This window comes from Protobothrops mucrosquamatus, unplaced genomic scaffold (assembly GCF_001527695.2).
Source record: "Protobothrops mucrosquamatus isolate PMUCROS unplaced genomic scaffold, P.Mucros_1.0 scaffold2458, whole genome shotgun sequence".
Classification (NCBI taxonomy): domain Eukaryota; kingdom Metazoa; phylum Chordata; class Lepidosauria; order Squamata; family Viperidae; genus Protobothrops; species Protobothrops mucrosquamatus.
Window position 1 is genome coordinate 195,005 of NW_015388530.1, and position 22,046 is coordinate 217,050.

The following is a 22,046-nucleotide window of genomic DNA, read 5'->3' on the forward strand; positions in this document are numbered from 1 at the left end:
ATGTCAACTGTAATGTGGCGAAAGGAATATAAAATAGTTCTGATCTGATATGATAAACTTAAAAAATTTTTTTTTACCAAAGTTGGTGTGTGTCTTTTTTTATAAAGCCTTGCATGGGATGTTTACTTGAAAGATTGTCTGTCTTCCACAACATCTGTCCAGTTGATTCAATCCTGCAGGGCAGCACATTCTGGATTCCTTTGATTAAACAACGCTATCTGTTAAGATCACGGATGTGCGCCTTCTCTGTCCTCTGGAATGAGATTCAATTCCCCCCCACACACACACACACACAATCTGTGCTTTTGTTTATAAGAGCTCTGAAGATCTGGCTCTTCACCCAGGCCTTTGGCCAGGGGGAGTGAGACTCCTCACTTCATCAAGCTTGCCATCTTTTATCTTTGTTTTTTTTAAAAATATGTTTTATTGATTTTACTGTAATTTCCTTTCTGGTTGCGAGTTGCCCATATTTGTTAAGAGTTGGGCAATATACATTGTTAATAAATATCAAGAACCTGAAGTTCCATCCCCATTGCTTTATTCAAAAGATTATGGTGATGGCGATGATGGAAATTTTTAATTGCAAATATGCTTGACGCACAATATGCAGTTTTCAATTCAGTGCTTTCAGTTAGTGAAACCTCTTCTCCTCCAGCCTCCCCTGCTATCTATCTAGAGACATTCTTTCATTGCTGCAGCTTTCTACCCGGTTTTTAAACGCTGCAGTGATCTTGTTGATGGACAAGAGGCCCGCTTAATATTATTTGTTTATAGAGCTGTTCCTGGGGAGGAAAGCTATGGCAAATCTAGATAGCATACTAAAAAGCAGAGACATCACCCTGCCAACAAAAGTACGTATAGTCAAGGCCATGGTTTTCCCAGTTGCAATGTATGGCTGTGAAAGTTGGACCATAAGAAAGGCTGAGCGCCAAAGAATGGAGGCCTTTGAACTATGATGCTGGAGAAGACTCCTACGAGTCCCTTGGACTGCAAGGCGATCAAACCGGTCAGTCCTAGAGGAGATCAACCCCGACTGCTCTTTAGAAGGCCAGATTCTGAAGTTGAAACTCAAGTACTTTGGCCACCTAATGAGAAGGAAGGACTCACTGGAGAAGAGCCTAATGCTGGGAAAGATGGAGGGCAATAGAAGAAGGGGACGACAGAGAATGAGGTGGCTGGATGGAGTCACTGAAGCAGGAGGCGTGAGCTTAAATGGACTCCGGAAGATGGTAGAGGACAGGAAGGCCTGGAGGAACGTTGTCCATGGGGTCGCGATGGGTCGGACACGACTTTGCAACTAACAACATAGAGCACAAAGGGTTGTGCTGAGAGTAAAGCAGCAGAAGACTCTAACTGCAGTGTGGGAGAAGGACAATCTGGGTCCTAATATTACACTTTGTCCTCTACTCACAAAGGCTGTCAGCTTTGTGCAATACAACTTGCAAGGCTCATTTACATCAGGACAAATAGAGCACACGGTCCAGGAGGGCGGGAAAATACTGGCAACAATAGGATGTTGCTGTTTCTGGGCTCATTAATGATACTACGCTTGCATAAATGCAGTAGTAGGATTCAGCCGATTCACACCACTTCGGCAGAACCGGTAGCTAATTTTTTGTTGCCCAGGCCCAGAATGGACTTCCGGAAGCGGCATCCACACGGAGAACCGGTTTTTCCCATATCTGAATCCCATCACTACATAAATGTCCAAAAGTGTTCTTTAGGTTGTGCTGTACATCACATTTTAAGCTTCCTTCTACTATCAAGATTGTGGTTTGAGCGTGTCATCTTGCAGATGCAGACCAATGCTCCATTGCTCTATAAAGTCAGTTGCCGTATTGCACAAGACGTCGGGCCTTCCAGTCATCGTACCCCAATCAGCAAGTGATTGCAAAGCAATTAAAAGGAAAATAAAAAGGGAAACGGTGAACTCTTAAGCCTCGTTTTCATCCTGACTGATCTCTAATTGTTCTCAGTTAAAATCTCATGTCTCGGGGACCCGTTTTCAGTTTGAAAAACAAGCACTTTCGCGTTTGCCTCTGATTAGAGAAATATTTCATTTGTTTGCTTCTGGCTAAGGGGGATATTTCAGCTTTATAAAAAAAAGGAGGTGCTCTCAGCAGAATCTGTGTTGATGAGAACCATACCCTGAACAGGAAGTTCAAAAGACGGAGAATGGCATATAAGAGCTGCTCCATCTGTTCTGGAAACATATAACTGTACAGCAGAGGCCAAAACAACTGACACGGTCAAGTCATTATTCATGGAAAGACTCTGAGTCTGGCCATTTGTCAAGGCCTCAACTGCTGGGTCCATGAGCTTGCAAGCATCTCACCCAGACGACTGGCCCTTGTAACTGTCACGTGTGGAGGTGAGACTGAAATAAACCGCTGGAATTTCAGAACAGCGGCAGAAATGAGGCCCCATTGATCTGGACTCGCGTAGATTCAAAAGCATCAGGATGCCTCTTTACTGCAAAGCAAGCCAACATCTATATATAAATAAAAATGTAAATGTTCGTTTGTTCAAAATCTTAAATCTCTGAAAGTTCTTCACCGATTGCTTTGAAATTTTGACACAACGTTGCATTCGAATACGCGCGTGTTTTTATATACCTACTATTATATAGATGTCACACCTGTGACAGGTAAAAAACATGCTTTTTTGGAAAAACAGCGCCATCTGCTGGACGTAAAAGCAACACACGCTTTTACCAGACTGAGCCACAGCAACGCGTGGCTGGGTACAGCTAGTAATAATAATAAAAAAAAAGAATAGTGGAACATCTCTTTGGAAAAGTTTCTGCCTGTTGAATGGGAAGTGGGATGAGTTTTCAGAAATCAAACAGCTCCTCTGGACATCAGGACCGAACGGAAGCAAAGTAGTCAGTGAATGAAACCAATAAGGAACAGGCTATGAAACAGAGTGGATTTCGCTTACTTAAATGCTTAAATTATGTAGANATAATGTCTAAATGCGCAATTAATAAAATAGAGCATCATACCAAGTAGAGTAATTAATATTCCTATTAGTGTGCATTTATTCAAAAGCTGCTTGAAGTGCTGGACAATGGGAATACTGTAAATACACTTGCCCACAACATGTATTTCATACTACATGCCATTCAGGCTCAACAGACATGTGTTTAAATGACATGCAGGAACGGTAGACTCCCTGTCTCCATAAATATATAATTTGCAGTGGGAATTATACTGAAGCGTTTACACTCAAGCCATGTACTGATCGGAGAGATCACTCCTATTCTTGCACTTCCTCTGACATGGTGGGATTTTGGCTGTCTTCAAAAGCTAGGGTGATTAAATTAATAAATTAAGATAAACGAAACCCTTTATCGGGGAGAGGAAAAAAATTCCAGGATTGGTTTCCACAGGAATTGGCCACTTTAAGAGTTATTTATTTTATAGAATTTATCAGCTGATCCAATCTGAACCATCTCTGGGAAGGAAAGCTGGGCCCTGAATAGGATTTTTCACCTTACTTTATTTTCTATTATTCCTATATTTGGGTAGATCCTCTTATAGGTCTCCTTGCATGTAAATCTTGTTGCTATATTGTAAGTACAACCTTTAATTATTTATGCTACTTTTTCTCAAAACAGTTATTTTAGGCAACCTGGAAATATTATTTCCAAAGCCCATCATTTTGGATTCAGCAGAAATCTGCCACTAGGCAGAGACTTTCTATTTTTGTTCCACAGTTTGTAGTTCAACAAATAGCACAACTGTCTCTGCACATCTTTGTACATTTGCTCTTTTAAAAGTAGCTCCTACTACAGGGCTAACAACTCGTGTAAAAAAATTACTGTGTGTATCAATTAAGTTTGGGATAATAGCGTCAGGAGGCGCTGTTCAGAACAAATCACATTGGGCATGTATAAATTTTTAGTGATACCTATAAGAGCATTCTGGACTGTATCCCAGATGCATCTTTTAACCCAAAGGCCAAAGCTTTATTAGACTAGATCAGTGGCCCCCAACAGGGACCAGTTCCACGGAGAGAGGTTTTTCTGTGGACGGAGGGGGCCTGGTTTTGCATGTTGCCTGCATCCCATGGATGGAGCTTCACTTGTTTGTGCGGCCCAGTTTCTGGCATGCTGTGGTCAAGTGCCGGTCCACAGACAGGGGGGTTGAGGACTCCTGGACTAGATTGTTGTTGTTAGTTGCGAAGTTGTGTCTGACCCATCGCCACCCCATGGACAACGTTCCTCCAGGCCTTCCTGTCCTCTACCATCTTCTGGAGTCCATTTAAGCTCACGCCTCCTGCTTCAGTGACTCCATCCAGCCACCTCATTCTCTGCCGTCCCCTTCTTCTATTGCCCTCCATCTTTCCCAGCATTAGGCTCTTCTCCAGTGAGTCCTTCCTTCTCATTAGGTGGCCAAAGTACTTGAGTTTCAACTTCGGGATCTGGCCTTCTAAAGAGCAGTCGGGGTTGATCTCCTCTAGGACTGACCAGTTTGAGCGCCTTGCAGTCCAGGGGACTCGCAGGAGTCTTCTCCAGCACCATAGTTCAAAGGCCTCAATTGAGGCCTGGACTAGATAGCAATAGGTAATAACTAGAGAAAACTTGGACTGGCTTTAGTAGATTCTCACATTGCCAAGATAAGAGTATGCAACTTAGGGTTGATCTCCTCTAGGACTGACCGGTTTGATCGCCTTGCAGTCCAGGGGACTCGCAGGAGTCTTCTCCAGCATCATAGTTTCCCCTTACTTTCTGCCAGTCTGTTTTCCCTCAGTCTAACTCATGGCTTTGTGATTCCCTGGAAGTTTCCCAACAATATCAACCCTGCTTTGTTTTTCCCGGAAAATACAACTCCGTAATTCTAGATATGGGAGGTGTTTTAGAACATTGCGAGTAGCATGCCTACTTTAAAGAGATCCAACGGAATTTTATGTGAGAATAGCAGTAAAAAGAAATTTTCTCCAAAATGCAAAGTTCTCCTTACATTTGGCCCGTACGAGTAAAGTAAAACAAGTCCTATTACTGCTCAATGAAGACTTAATAAACCTTTTCCTCTGAAAATCGTTGCCAACTGACAGACTTACAATACTGCAGAGACTTGTGCATTAATCATGCGACAGGATAAACTCCCTGCACATGGGGTTTTTTTTTTCCCATACAAAAATGTGGAGGCTGCCTCAATGCTGTTAAAAGCACAGCTGGTTCAAGTTAATCTGTCTCCCACATTAATTGCACAGTCAATTTCGCCAATCGGTTCTTCATCACTGTCTGTTTCTTGAAGGAGAATGGAGAAATGAGAACAAAGATTTCCATATATTAATGGAGATGAAAGGACAAAATTTAGTACGAGGCTACCATCTGCATGTTCTCGGTAATATGCACTGAAATCTTGATAAGGGTAGTAACCAGAAATGTCTCATGTGCCGAAAAGTTTAATTTTTATTCTGAAGTTCAGATTCAATGAGAAAAAACATTCTATGTATGTATCAGAAAACTATTCCATGACAGCTGTATACTTTAAACTGTTTTACATACCAGCTTTTTCCATATGATGTAAACGATCAAGTTATATTGTATTCTGTAAATGTTGTTTATTTTGTACATTTGCTATAAACAATTCCATTGGATTCTGTCTTATTCAAGCCTGGCAACATTTACAAGTTGTTACAAACGAATATCTACCATCCTATGGAAAAACTTAATAATGACTTACCAAATCCGTGTTGTTGGTCATGGACTCTCTCCTAAGTTAAAACATATGCAATAACGCACGGGTAAAAAACTGCTTGTAAACTTGACTCTACAACTTTCCATCTCTCCTTCAGAAACTTATGTTATCTAAGTAGAATTTAATAAAAAATATACATTGAGTAGAAAGATAAGTCTTAATAAATTGCAAACCAAAGAACGCCAAGAGAAAAACTCTTCCAATTAGTAGTATTTATACAAGAAACCTGATGGATCTCCAAGTGAAGAAAAGTCTACAATTCCATGAAAAACTAATGATCTCCACTGAGTATGTAGATAAACAATGTGCACTTTCCAAGGGATTTGCTAACTTCAATATTACTGCACAGTTCTATTTTTTAAACTAAATGAAACTGGATTAATGACGCTTCCCTACATGGCTTCACATGAGTTATGACAGGTATTACCAAAACACAGACAAGGACTTAATGCAGCTCACCTTTTAATTAGATAACACTCATATTAAATAAATAAAATGTTTATTTTAGACATGCTTTAGTGGCAGTGCTAGAGAAGACCAATGCAGAAGCAGATACAATTCGGAATAAGGCATTTTGTTTGCATTGTAACATATTGGTAGATGATGTTATCCTTCTAGAGCTTAGGTAGGGTAAATCAACAAGCAACAAAACTGATCACGTTCTTTCATTACCTTATTTTATTGGTCCTACTTTAAAAGAAGAAAACAGTTCAGGACTCGAGAGAGCTGCTTTGTTAAGCTTAGGCTTTTTCACCATCCCCATGAAACAGCTCTCAATCCATATGGTAAGACTTCTCTATCACATTATTTTCTGAACTTGAAAAATCTATTTTTTTTCCACTTGAGGGAAAAGTACCCTCAGCCTGCTTGAGGAATGTTTTAAATATCAAGATATCTCCAAATGTAAAATATTGGTTCAGAGAGCTATGCTGTATCCCACATACCACCCCACCAGACTGCTTTAGTTATACAGCGCTTGTTTTTCTTGCATGTATATTGAGAAGAGACCTCCCCCTAGGCCAGACATGTCAAATACAAGGCCCGGGGGCCGGATGCGCCCCGTGAAGTGGTTTCATGTGGCCCGCGAAGCCATCCTGGAAACAGTGAGGGAACGGCCCCCTCTGCCTTGGCCCTGGCCCAAGCCAGCCGGGAGCCAATGTACAATTTTGTGGTGGCCATCTATGCTGAAACGCATTCAGTCTTAGCTCCATAATCTCCCTCACCCCCCCGGCATGGCCTGAGAGGAACAGTGAGGCTCCTCCAGTGGACCATGCCTTGGCGCTTGCCCCGGTCCCACCCGCTTCTGCCAGAGACCCTCAGATCTATCCCACTCCTGCCCAGGCCCCCACAGGCACCCTTGACGCGAACGATGTAGAGCTGGCCACATCCAGTAGGCCACACCCACTCCATCCACGCCCACCCAGTAGGCCGCACCCACCCTGGCCACACCCACCCGGCCCCCTGAGGGCAACCGCAATGCTGATCCGGCCCTCAATGAAATTGAGTTTGACACCCCTGCCCTAGGCCTTTTTGATCAGTATGTGCTACCTGCTCTAACATATGCTGGCGAAACACGGGCACTAGCCTCACAATCGACACAAAAGCTACGAGCGGCGCAAAGAGCCAGGGAAAGATACATGTTCGGCATCACAAGACAAGTTAGAAAGACCCGGCACAGGGATTAGAGAAGAAACGAAAGCATACGATGCCATCAAGAGAGTAAAAGAATGAAAATGGAAATGGTCACATAGCAAGAAGAACCGAGGGTAGGTGGACCAAGGCAGTCATCGAATGGATCCCATTTGATAAAAAGCGTCCATGAAAGAGACCTAAAACAAGATGGATCAATGACATCAGCAAATATGGCGGGCCCAATTGGCAAAAGAAAGCTCAGGATTGTATGAGTTGGAAATATGCGGAACAGGTCTTCATCTTGCAGTATATAGACCAGTGATGGCAAACCTTTTAGAGACTGAGTGCCCAAAAACCGCACCCCCACCCCCGCTCCGCCCTGCCTGCTGGGCCACCCACCACCTCCACGTCCCATCACAGATCACCCAGGCAGCCCAGCAGCGCCATGGTGGCCACACCCTCCGCCCATGCCCCGCAGCATCATCTACACACGACAGGGCGCAAGGGCGGAGTCTTCTCCCTGCTGCCCGGCTACCATGTCGTCGGCTGTGCTGCTTTGTGTGGGCCGTGCCCGGGGGCGACTCTCCTCTGGGGGGGCTGCTGATGAGGAGAGGGCCATGGGAGAAGGCGGGGCTGGGGCAACAGTGTGTGTGCCCACAGAGAGGGCTCCAAGTGCCGCCTCTGGCACGCGTGCCATAGGTTCTCCACCACTGATATAGACAATGGCTAAAATTAAGAGACAACTAACCTTCCATTTTCCTTAAGGGTAGAGGTATTGGTGATACAGGTTCACGCTTTGTCTTCTATTGCAGGGGTCCCCAACCCCTGGTCTGTGGACCGGTATCGGGCCGCGGCATGCCAGCAACCAGTCCGCACAAACAAGCAAAGGCCCATCTGTGGGATGCAGGCAGCACACAAAACCATGCACTCTCTGATCCATGGAAAAACCTTTCTCCACGGAACCGGTCCCTGGTGCCCAAAAGGTTAGGGGACCTCTGTTCTATTGCTTCTTAAACTTACTGCAGCCAGTTTGATTTAGCAGCTAGTCATAATTACAAAGTCAGTTCCGAGTGAGGGCAATGTTATTTACCCTCATTATATTTGCGGCCTTTCTTTAAAACTGCCACAAAGGGAAGCATTATTCTCTGCTCTTGATTCAGCAAAACAACAACAACAGATAATCCCTCATTTAATGCACAGGATTATAGCATACTTTCTGTTCGTCATTTTAACAATGTACCCATATTTGAAGTTCAAATACATTGCCACGTTTTTGGTTAGGTTGCTGTCCCACACACATAGAAATTATGCCAAAGAAATTACCTCTGCATAGACATGGCTAGGATTACATTATTTTACAATACAATCATTCATACATTTATTGGAAGATAGGTGTTATTAAATGTATTTCATTCCCATGAAAACAGGACATATTATACCCTTCAATTGCTGCTGTTATATTTATTTCTCTACATTAATAACCATAGCAACCAACACAATTTTAACGCATATTCTACACGCTTTTTGCACACTAAATCTAATTTAGGTGACGGAATTCTGTGTGGAAATCCTGTATGAAAACATTGCCCGCTTGAACTAAAAGTTATCTCTGTTGGCATATGCAGTGCTCACTTACCTATTATTTTCTGCAGCAAAGGCTGTAGCTCTGGTTCGTCGCAAATAGCTTGGACAAAGGCTTCCTTCACTTGACTTTCAGCCTCATTTAATTCTTTCCCAGTTTTGGCTTCTCCCACTATGGAGTAAATATACACCAATAACAGAAGTAACTCTTGGGGAGTGTAATCATCCTCTGTCCTGTTACTGTAAGACTTGATAATAGGTAGCAGTTGCTTCAGTGCATTAAATAATGTTGACTCGCCAATATTCTGAAAAACAACCAAAACAAAAAAAAATCCTTAATTTCACACTTTAAAAATCAGAAAGTCAAGGACGAATCATGACTCAAAGGCCTATACGTTTTAAAATTATTTTAGGAAGTACAAATTTAAATGCTGCTTTTACAAATCTTGATTCTCTTTATAATAAACCTTTCCAATCGGTGTTCCCCTAGGTTTTGGACTACAATGTCTATCATCCCTAGCCAGAAGGATCAATGATTAAAGTGAATAGTTGTTGCCTTGGAACATGAATATTGTAGACAGACTTCCAAACAATTTCATCCAGACCCATTTTCCCAGCAAAATGATTTCACAGAGGCAAAGCCTGAGGATGGAGTGCGCTATTTTATATCATTGCTGCCAAGTCCATTCATAAAATAACATTATACAGCCTCTTAACTAGTTCAAGGATAGTGTTTAAATATAGCATGATACGGCATATCTTCCTGAAGTTTCATGGCTTGGTGGAGACTGGATATAATAATTGACTTATGTTTTCCATATGGAAGGAACAAAACTAGGTGGGGTCTGATTTGTTTAAAATTGTGACTACTTTTTAATGGTTGCACCCAGAACATACTTACATTTGGAAGAGAAAATATGCTTTAAAATGCTGTCTCTTTTCCTTGCATCTCTCTCTCTGTCTTTGGATTTATTTATAAGAAGTAACTTCACTACCATTTCCTTAAAAGTCTAGCTTTTCTGTCAAGTCACATAATTAAAGATAAATTTATCAGAGTTGTAATCTGATTCTGCCCTTTCCCTTGGAGATGCTGGATCTATTTCGAGGAAAATATGCTGATTTATTTTAAAACTGGATAACAGTTAAAAAAAAGAAGGATCAATCCTATTGTTGAGCAGTATTCCCCAAACTGGCACTTCCTGTATATATTGGACACTGATTCTGCTGTATTCTGGAATGTCAAGTTGGAGAACTCCACTGAATGCAACCTCACACAGAGATGTTTTTGGAAGAAACTCACGGTCACCTTTTATTAAACTTGGGTGGGACTGTCAGAGCACTAATAGAATTAATTACATAAAATGTAATGTTGATATAACAGAGGGTAGTGAGATAATGCAGAAAAGAGCACCAGGAAGTTATCTGCAGATAGGGGCCTAGCCAGTGATGGGATTCAAATATGTGAACAGCCGGTTCTCTGTGTGGATGCCGCTTCCGGAAGTCCATTCTGAGCCTGGGCAACAAAAAATTAGCTACCGGTTCTGCCGAAGTGGTGCGAACCAGCTGAATCCCACTACTGGGCCTAGCTGCATCTGTTAGGGGTCTTCAAACTTGGGCCTTTTATGACTTGTGGACTTCAACTCCCAGAATTCCTCAGCCAGCATGCCTGGCTGAGGAATTCTGGGAGTTGAAGTCCACAAGTCATAAAAGGGCCAAGTTTGAAGACCCCTGTGTTAGAATGAAAGAATTTAAGGCAGATGTAACATGCTTATAACACATAGGGACACTAGGCACAGGAGGGGGAGAAAGAGAGAGAGTGCAAGTTGTGGGAGACGGTTTGCATCTATCAAAGAAAGTTACTTGGCATTAAATTCACAGATTTTCTGGAGTAACATTTAAACTAAACAACGGGGACAGTGAGTTAATTGATATAGAACATTTCTGTTCCCAGCAATCTAAAATTAATAGGGTTATCAGTGCATGTAACATAGACGTTTGTGTGGGTAAGAATATTAACTTTGCTGTCAAGCCAAAATATCAAGTTTTTAATAATCAGTGCCATACCAAGTGGATTAATCAAACAGGTTGTAAGGAAGTAGGGATACTCAGGCACCACACAAATTATGTAGAAAATGAACACAGGGTTAGTCAAAAAGGACTCAAATGTCTATATACCAATGCAGAGTATGAGCAATAAACAGGGTGAATTAGAAATTCCAGTAAATGAGAGTAGATTTGATATTGTTGCCAGTACGGAAACTTGGTGTGATGAAACCCACAAACATACAGCTAGAGGGATTTAAATTATTTAAAAGAAACAGACCAAATAAAAGAGGAGGTGGAGTTGCATTATATATATATATAAGAAATAACTAAATTTCTACAGAAATAGAGCACAATAATGATGAAAACTGTCTTGGGTCAATATAAAAGCGGGGGGGGGAGGAAATGACATTGCCATAGGTGTATACTATAGGCCAGTGGTGGCGAACCTATGGCACGGGTGCCAGAGGCGGCACTCAGAGCCTTCTCTGTGGGCACATGTGCCGTCGCCCCAGTCCTAGGCCTTCAGCTGGGTTTTATAAAACCTTTTCGCTTTAGGCCTCCACCACCATGTGCAAAAAAAAAAAAAGGTTCAATCAGTCAATTTCAACTTCTCGCGGGAAAAAAAGATCTTGCAAAGTTGGAATTGATTGATTGAACTTTTTAGTCCCACCCAGTCTGCCATTATCACTGCAGCCACGCCCACCCAATGGGCTACACCCACCCAATGGCCATACCCACCCGGCACCCAACGATACATAAATGGGTTTTGGGTTGTAGTTTGGGCACTCGGTCTCTAAAAGGTTCGCCATCACTGCTATAGGCCAACCAACCAACCAGAGGAAATAGATGAACTTTTTGCTAGCCAGTTAACTAAGGTATGTAGGAAGCACATCACAATAGTAATGGGGGACTTTAACCACCCTGACATCAACTGGGAGACAAATTCTGCACCAAGTGGAAGTGGAAGAGCTGAAAAGGAGCAGACATATTGCTACCTTGTATGTTAATCACCCTCATCTCGGTTCCTGATGAACAACAGGAAAGAGAGAGAAACAGAATTAATTTATTTTTTTGCTCCCACTGGCTCTTGTGAGTGAAGAACTCTTGGTTAACACAGTGGCAGCACACATAGGCCTAGACCAGGGGTAGGCAAATTTGGCTCTTTTATGACTCGTGGACTTCGACTCCCAGAATTCCTGCTGGCTCAGGAATTCTGGGAGTTGAAGTCCATGAGTCATAAAAGAGCCAAGGTTGCCTACCCCTGGCCTAGACCAAGCGATATCTGGAGGCTAAGAGAGAAAGCGAGTTGTTTCAGTAAGTGTGGTAGTTTCCAGGTTATTTTCAACCTCCAGTTTCTTTAAAACTAGCATTTATATTTATATTTAAAAGAAAAAAAATAAGAATCTGCTTTATTGTCTGATCAAAGAGGCTACCGGGATAAAGGGCTTGTATTATAAGCACGGTCTTAGTCCTTGCACTTTGATCATCTTCTGTGGGTAAAAGTTTAAAAAAGAAGAAAGAACGACAATCTCAGCTGTAGACTATAATTTCATTTAAGGTTCTCATTTTTAAAGAATTAGCATCTTTTTCTTAGAACAAAATAAAGGCCCCTGAAGCTCAGATTTTAATTCCCTTCAATCAGAATAGAGCTGGAAGGGACCTTGGAGGTCTTCTAGTCCAACCCCCTGCTCAAGCAGAGACCCTAGACTGGGGGTAGGCAACCTTGGCTCTTTTATGACTCGTGGACTTCAACTCCCAGAATTCCTGAGCCACCATGGCTCAGCTTGGAAACCTCTCCCTTTCCCCTCAGCATGGCTGGCTCAGGAATTCTGGGAGTTGAAGTCCACGAGTCATAAAAGAGCCAAGGTTGCCTACCCCTGCCCTAGACCATTTCAGATGGGTGGCCGTCCAGTCTCTTCTTAAAAACCTCCAGTGATGGAGCGCCCACGATTTCTGGGGGCAAGCTGTTCCACTAATTAATTGTTCTCACTATTTGGAAGTTTCTCCTTAATTCCAGGTTGCTTCTCTCCTTGATTAGATGCCTAATTTTAATTTTAAATGCCTAAAATATCTTTTTCAGATATTCATAACTCTTTAAATAAACAAATTAAACTAATATATTAAACAAACATTCTTCTGAATTAATGCTGACCACCCTCATTACCAAGGCAGTTGTCCCTGGAGAAACTCAAACTCCTTTCAATTAAAAAGGTTTAAAATGCTTTGAATTGCATTTTAAAACAAAGCAGTAAATAAGGAATATAAACAAAAGAGGACAATTACATTGATATTTTTTTTTTTGCAAAAGTGAACTAGAGAAGCAGACAAAGTGAATGGGAAACCATGATATTTATGAAGGCCCCGTGTTTTGATCATTGACCTAGAATCAAACAGGGATAATGAGAATTCTTTACAATATTACGGTCTTCTTTTGGTCCTGGTTGCTGTTATTGCTGGCTGTCCTTCTCTTCTTCCTTTTGTAATTTTGGGGGAGAAATATTTTATGCGAATAAGCCTGCTGGGCTATAGAAAAAAAATTAAAACAGTCAATAAACCAGCACTCTTAAGAGTGCTGGTGAACAACACAGAGAGTGAGGGAATTTGCCTCAAACAAAACCGTCTAGCAGTTTGTCATTAATTAGCCATCTCTAATGATTTAAGAGCTCTCAGTGCAATTACAAATCAATTAATTACACCGACCAAATAGCCCCTAAAGCACCAGATTTAAAAAATGACCCAAATTTCCTGCTTGTCAGGTTGGCCGCTGGTTAGACTTCTTTACCTATCATCAAGAGGTCCAGTAAAAAGTAATAAAAAAACCCCCTCAGTTCTGAGCTTTTGAAAATGCTCACAAAAACAGCTGAATTGCCCAAGATGGCTCCAAAGAAGACTGCCATTTGGTCTAGTAAATTTCCCTCCTTTTTATTATCTTAGTATTGTCTTCAAACGGTAAGATCACTAATGCAAGAGAGAGAAAATTCCTCTTAATTTTTTTTTCTTATCCTAGATACCATCTTCCCCTTTCTCTCTCTAGGGGTTTTGTTGGAGGTAAAAGAAAGAATCATCTGTCAAAAAGCAGTGGTATCAATTTGCAGGCTTCTGCAGACTGTTTTGGCCAGTTGATAAGATATAAAGGAAAGGATATGAATACACGTTATCGTAAGTAAAGGTGGCATTATTTTGCATATGTCATGCGTCATATGCCGTTCTGATTAAGACACCGATTTCCCTTCAGTTCTGCAGGATGTAATTTCGAATTAAGCATTGAAAAGAATTTATGCAAAAGAAGGACATATTTTTGCTTATCTGAAGTTCACCAGTACATGATTAAGTGCCTGTTTTTTCACTTGGGAGATGAAAGTTCCATTCTTGGCATTACCTGTACACAATTTTTCTAATTCTGAACCAATATTAGAAATATAAAACAGTTATACTTTGAAATAAAACTTAACCATGCAATGGACTCCTGTAAAAAAAGATAAAGCTATTCTTGGGACCATCTTGTTCCTGAAAACAAATTAACTAAGTTGTTGTTGAGATGAATATCTAGGATGGTTTGATGTGATGTGATTTATTGTGCACTAAACAACACTTTTCAATTAAGGTGGGTTACAATTATTGCCACCTCAATCAGTTATTGTACTTTGGAATCAAAGTTATACTTCAAAGTTTACATATTTAATATCCACCCTCTGGTTTTATTAATATAAACATAAGTCCCTACTCCATTGATTATCCCATTGGTAATGAATTTATTCCAGCCCAGCTTTGTAGTTAAATATTAGCTTGACAATCCTAACAAAAACTGAATGAACTTATTTGGAAAATGCCAGCTTGCCTAAGGACAAATTTGTGTCAATTTATTTACATGAATGTTCCAACTGCCATTTTAAACTAGAATAGTTTAGTTCATGAATAGTTACTTTCCATGCAAATGTGTCCATCTACTATCCTTAATATCAGTGGTTCTCAACCTTTTTAATGCCGCGACCCCCAACCGGTCGTACGTCGAGGACTAAACCGGTCGTAAGTCGAGGACTTTCCCTGCCCAGGAGCGCCGCACATGCGTGGTTCCGCCCCCTGCGCTGGCCGAGGCGTAGCTGGCAAGCGGCAGAGATGGAGCAGGCCGACCACCAGCTGGCCCAGCTCAAGGGAGGTAAGGCACCCGCCGGAAAAGGGGGAAAAAATGGCGGACAGCCTTGCTTGGCGACCCCCATGAAATGGTCGATCGACCCCAAATGGGGTCACGACCCATAGGTTGAGAACCGCTGCTTAATATGATTAATATATCCTTGCACTTTATTAAAAACAAAAAAAAATATGCCAAAACAAACTTCAGAAATTATTTACTTTAAGTCAGGAAGCTATGGGAGCGAGTCTATTGTAATGTTCCATAATTAAAATGAAATAGAACAGAATTTTGGCTAAAAAAATCAATCACTTGAACAATTAAGTATAAAAATTCTACATGATACTACATGTAAAAAAACCAAACTGTTCTTTAAACTATCCCTTATCTAACTTTACCTTAGAACCATACCAGAATGTGAATAAATCTGAGCCATATGAAAGGGACAATTATCTTCTACATCCTTAAAAAAATTAATACGCTTAAGGGAAAGGGCCATTATGAAATTCAGATAACTTCAGAATATGGAGGGGTTGTTTGAAAATAGGCTCTCTTTCCTATTGCCCGATTTAAAAAATAGGGTTGAGTATATAAATTAATAAGTCACTAAAACTGAATTCCCTTCCTAAATTAAATCCAATTTATTCTAAAGATGAAAATGTGTTTTTTCTTAAAATGGGTATTCAGCAAGAATATATATATATATATATACTAGCTGTACCCGGCCACGCGTTGCTGTGGCTCAGTCTGGTTAAATGGAAAAGAAAGAAAAGAGAAAGAGCATGTTTGTAATATGTTTACGTCCAACAGATGGCGCTGTTTTTCAAAAAAAGCATGTTTTTACCTGTCACACGTGTGACATCTATATAATAGTAGGTATATAAAAACACGCGCGTATTCGAATGCAACGTTGTGTCAAAATTTCAAAGCAATCGGTGAAGAACTTTCGGAGATTTAAGATTTTGAACAAACGAACATTTACATTTTTATATATATAGATTTCAGAGTCAGAGAAATCCTCATCATTTCTTCCTTCTTTCCCAACAGCTTTTATATCCTCCTCAGTTAAACTTTCAGCCAACTCTGCTTTCTTCTCAAGGGAATTTGTCAGATTCTGCTGTTGATTTTATTATGCCGTAAAAGGAAGGCTTAAACAAAAATGACCCAACTCCAATAACAAATTAAAAACCTATAATTGTCAAGTACCAAGCCTTCTAAACACGCACTCGATCCACCAAACTCCTCAAGCTGTGCTAGCACTACATTTGGGGCCAAACAAACACAGGTTTTTTTTTCAGCTTCAGTTTTGCTGCTTCAGCTGTTTCATTGCCTTGGTGGCAGGCCAACAAAAATAGGATGTTAAGGCAGCACCAGAAACTTATAAAAAAAGACTGGATATTATAACATGGGTATCTGCTAAAGTTACAGCAGTTTAGTCAGTTTCACTGAAAATCCAAGGCATATTTTTCAAAGAAAAGGCCGTCAAACAGTAAGCAACTTAGAGCAGGGCTTTTCAACCTTTTCATCCATTGTACCACTTTTAGGATATGGCAACATCCAAGTACCACCAATCACCTAGTAAGGTGTCAAAAACGTGATGACCAAAAAAAAAAAAAGGAAAAAAGTGATAAAATACAGGTAGTCCTCGACTTACAACAGTTCGCTTAGTGACTGTTCGAAGTTACAACGGCACTGAAAAAAGTGCCCCCCCAAGCCACAGCCGAGCAAGACACCTACCTGCCCGCCCGGCGGTGCTCTTCCTCCTGTCCGAGGTTTTCATTGTTGTGAGGCATTTCTGTTGAGGATTGGCAGCGGGGATGAAGGGGGGTGTTTGGTTTTTATCCCCCCCCCCACGTCTGCTGGGTGGTTGCAGCAGGTTTTGGTCACTTCACATGACCCTGGGACACTGGGACACTGAAAAAAGTGCCCCCCAAGCCACAGCCGAGCAAGACACCTGCCTGCCCACCCGGCGGCACTCTTCCTCCTGTCCAAGGTTTTCACTGTTGCGAGCATTTCTGTTGAGGATTAGCAACGGAGGTGGGGTGGGGGGTGTTTGGTTTTTATTCCCCCTGTCTGCTGGATGGTTGCAGCAGGTTTTGGTCACTTCACATGACCCTGGGACACTGGGACCGTCATAAATATGAATCAGTTGCCAAGCATCTGAATGTAAATCACAAGACCCTGGAGATGCTGCAACATTCCAGCTGATCGGCGCTTCTTCTGGGCTCAGAAGAAGCACCAGGAGCCTGGCGCTGATCCTGGCGCTTCCGCTGAGCCCTGACAGCCCTGCAGCTCCAGCCATCTCTCGCTCAGGCTTGTGCGGTGCTGCCACCAGTTCAGCTCATTCCCCTCCCCCGCTACCACTTTTCTAGGAGGGTCGCGTACCACCTGCCAGGTGCCAATGTACCCCAGGTGGTACCCGTACCACTGGTTGAAAAGCCCTGACTTAGAGAACTCCACAGATAAGTTCATACAACCAGTTGCAGAATTCAAATCTACATGAGACTTTACCTTTACAAACCTTTATACATTGGTATAAACCCTTACTTGAGTCCATGAGAATGACAGGGAGCAATATCTACTTTAGTTAAAAATGGATTCAACTGCATGAAGAGTTTTTACATTAGTTTCTACATTAGGTAGGCAGACTAGGAACTGTCCATAAAGCAATGACATTGCCCCTTAATGCAAGAGTTTTAGTTATTGCTAAAATGTATGGATTTTGGAAAGTTGATTATATTTCAACAGCTCGAAAAGCTTGATTTGGATTTATTATCTAAAACAGTGGTTCTCAACCTTTTTAATGCCGCGACCTCCAACCGGTCATAAGTCGAGGACTAAACCGGTCGTAAGTCGAGGACTAAACCGGTCGTAAGTCGAGGACTACCCAACCGGTCCTAAGTCGAGGACTTTCCCTGCCCGGGAGTGCCGCACATGCGTGGTTCTGCCCGCTGTGCCGGCCGAGGCGTAGCTGGCAAGCGGCAGAGACGGAGCAGGCCGACCACCAGCTGGCCCAGCTCAAGGGAGGTAAGGCACCCACCGGAAAAGGGGAAAAAAAATGGCGGACAGCCTTGCTTGGCGACCCCCGTGAAATGGTCGATCGACCCCAAATGGGGTCGCGACCCATAGATTGAGAACCGCTGATCTAAAACATAGTGTCCTTACTTCTAATATATAAATAAAAATGTAAATGTTCGTTTGTTCAAAATCTTAAATCTCCGAAAGTTCTTCACCGATTGCTTTGAAATTTTGACACAACGTTGCATCCGAATACACGAGTGTTTTTATATACCTACTATTATATAGATGTTGCACCTGTGACAGGTAAAAACATGCTTTTTTTTTGAAAAACAGCGCCATCTATTGGATGTAAAAGCAACACACTTCTTTTCCATTTAACCAGACTGAGCCACAGCAACGTGTGGCCGGGTACAGCTAATCAAATAATAAAAAATAGCATAACTGTATGGTTGACTGATCAACTAATTCCACAATAGACACTCATTATATTCACATCTACATACATTACATGGCTCTTTGCTCCCGTAGCCATGGAAAGATACATGCTCGGCATCACAAGACCTGCACATGAATTAGAGCAGAGGTCCCCAATCTTTTGGGCACTGGGGACCGGTTACGTAGAGAGAGGTTTTTCTGCGGACCGGAGGGGGCATGGTTTTGTGTTCTGCCTGCATCCTGTGAATGGACCTTTCTTTGTTTGTGTGGCCCGTTAGCTGGCATGCTGCGGCCCGGTACTGGTCCACAGACCAGGGGTTGGGGACCCCTGAATTAGAGAACAAATGAAAGTATAGTGGTTAGGACAGCAGGCTGGAAAGCGGGAGACTATGAGTTCATGTCCCACCTTAGCCATGAAAATCAGCTAGGTGACTTTGGGCTAGCCACTCTCTCTCTCTCAGCCCAGCCCACCTCACCGGGTTGTTGAGGTGGGGAAAATAGGAGGACAAAAGTGAGTTATTTGTAAACAAAGTTACAAAGGAGGGATAACCGGTTTGGCATAAAAGGAAAGCTAGAATAAGATTTAAGAATGTGACTTAAGGTTTTATGTAATGGGTTTAAAAGGCTTATTAGATGTGGATTGATTTATGGCTTAAGACAGTTAAATAAGAGGTTAGATTGAATAAAAATTAATTAAAGGTTTGAACTTAATAATAAGTTGTTTTGTCTATGTATTAATATGTTTTGGATACAGTAACTTTGGGAGGACGTTAAAGAAATTTGATACAGCTATTGAGGGATTGACTATCAGATTATAAAGAATAAAAAAATAGAAAGGTAATTTTTCTCTTCTTTTTTTTTGTTTTGTTTCTGTTTTTTTCTTCTTTCTTCCTTTTTTTCCTTTCTGATTTGAACTAATATTTTCTTTTCTTATTAGAACTGATAGTCATTTTGTAATGGAATAGGAAAAAAGAAGTAATGATATTAATAAATGTCTATTGAATATGTTAAGGGAAAAGGTTATGGGGAGACTCCCAAAGTGTTAACTAGGTATTTAGATTAGAAATATGGAATATAGTAAGTGAAATAGTTAAACTTAATACAGGATCTGGATTCGTGGATTTATTTAGATGAAAGATATTGAGGATTGTTATGATTGATTTAGTTGTATTGAAATATATCAATTTGAATATAATACGTCATTAGAGGGAAAAGAGAGGAGGTTTTAATGACTTAATCTGAACTTTATGAGTATGACTTTGTTTTGTGGACAACTGATTGCCCTGCCACCACGTTGTTTCTTAAGCACTTGTTTGTAAAATGAAAAAACTAATAAAACTTGTTTAAATAAATAAATAAATCAAATAATTAATATGGATAAGGAGCACTTGAAGAAGTATCAAGTTAAAAAAAGAAAGGTAGCATGACCTTACAAAAATATCTTATGCCTAAATCGTCAGGAAATGCTGTCAAGGCTTTTGATAAAAAGAGAGAGAAGGTAGCATTAACGTGCTGCTTTGGGATGGTTAAAAATATTATCACCTCTTTTGTAGACAAGAAAACAAGAGGCTGTAAAGTAGGATCTTGTCTGGGGCGACACCAATGGAGAAGGTTGCCCCCCAAAAGTTAAAATGGCAGCCACAGCTGTGGAGTTGGACCCCGCTCCCTTTTAAGTGTGACACACACATAAAAAGGGAGTATTGACTGCACAGCTGGAAGCATCACCTTGATTCTGTTGGTCGTCCTAGAATCTGCCCTTGATCTAATCTACCTTCACCCTAAATCAGTGGTGGCGAACCTATGGCACGCGTGCCAGAGGTGGCACTCAGAGCCCTCTCTGTGGGCACGCTCGGCATACTCCGGAGATGGCAACCGTCCCTCTTCAACCAGCTGCTCGCTAACTCGCCGAGGTCCCACATGGCTGGATGCATCCCAGCACCCATGCGCTCGCTGGCCTCTGTGTGCGGGGGCCAATGGTGTCAGGCAGCAGCCGCCCCGGCCCCTGCCTCACCTTGCCCTGTGACAATGGCACCCCCGCCCTGCCTCACCTTGCCTCGCCCCGCCCTGCAGGACGAGCCTCCTGCCCACCGCCCCACCTGCCAGAGACCCCCTGGATCTCCCCCAACCCTGCCCAGCCCCCACAGGCGTCCCTCCCCATGAGCAACATCGAGGTGACCATGCCCAGCTTGGCCACACCCACCCAGTCTGCCATGACCACAGCCATGCCCACCCAGTGGGCCGCGCCTACCTGGCACCCGGCAATAAATAAGTGGGTTTTGGGTTGCAGTTTAGGCATTCGGTCTCTAAAAGGTTCACCATCACTGCCCTAAATGTTTCGTGCAAGAGATTAAATTGCAACCGGAGATTCCCAGGCTCCTGATCAACCAACCCAACTCATTAACAGGTGATTCCGATTTCATTTTCCTGCCATGTAACCGTCAACAAATGCACCACCATTTTCCTAATGGCTGACAATATATTTGTCATGTGTCTGAGTAATGAAACACTTAAAAGGACTTGTGTACTGGAAATGTGTACTTACAGTTAGCCCTTGACTTAGGACTATAATGGAGCTTTCCCATTATGATCATCAATCAATGATCATAAAGCCGGTCACCCACGTGATTGACCTGATTATATTACCTTTTTTTTTTTACAGAGGTTGTTAAGCAGCAAACCCCACAGTTGATAAGTGAGCCAACTGTTTGCTAACGGCCAGTTTTATCCCAAACTGGAAATAACCGTAAATGCCAGTTTTCGACAAAAACGTTGTAAAAAACTGTCACGTGATGCCGCCGGATGCTGCAAATGGCTATAAATCTGGGCGGGTTGCCAAGCTCTCGAAATGTGGTCACCTGACTCTGGAGGGCAGAGAGCAACCATCGAAACCATGTTGTAAGTACTTCTGGGGATGTTTGTTGTCACTTTGAATGGTTACCAAGGGACTGCATATGAGTTGAAGACTAAACTTTTTTTTTTATAACAAACAAACCTATACTTAATTACCGGTGTGTGTGTGAATGGGTGGTGTGAATGGTACTGCTATCTCTATTCTCTGCCTATTCTGCAGATGTCAGATTTGAGTATTTTCAGCAACCGAATAAAATTAGCAGTAGGTGGTCCACTATCGCTGTGCAAAAAAAAACACCCCCAAAGAGGTTTTAATTAACCAAGAGCTCTGAAACAGATTGTTGTGCAAATACTGGCAACCCTTCAAACAAGGGGGGGACAGGCTGCCCTTTATTCACAATGAAAAAGTTCTTAAGAGAGATTTTGATAAAGATTCGCCTTCGTCCTTGCAGCCTGCATTTGTCATGTTTATGTAAGTGAGGGATATAAATCTTTTTTTTTCCCCCAATGAACCCCACTGTTCTTGAACCAGAATGCCTGTTATAAACTGGCCTGTTTCCGTTTCTGCCTGCTCCATCAACTAAGGCAGAGCCTTGCCCTGGACACACTGGAACTAATTTAATGTCTTCCAGGCTTGATCCTCC

At 42.0% G+C, this 22,046-nt stretch overlaps 1 protein-coding gene across 1 annotated transcript in view; it reads right to left on the reverse strand.

Annotated features, from left to right (window-relative positions):
• Positions 1 to 22,046, reverse strand: part of SCFD2 (sec1 family domain containing 2) — a 178,496-nt gene that overhangs the window by 101,358 nt on the left and 55,092 nt on the right. The window contains exon 5 of the mRNA XM_015825043.1: positions 8,977 to 9,226. Coding sequence (XP_015680529.1) covers positions 8,977 to 9,226 — 250 coding nt within the window. The remainder of the gene's footprint in view (positions 1 to 8,976; positions 9,227 to 22,046) is intronic.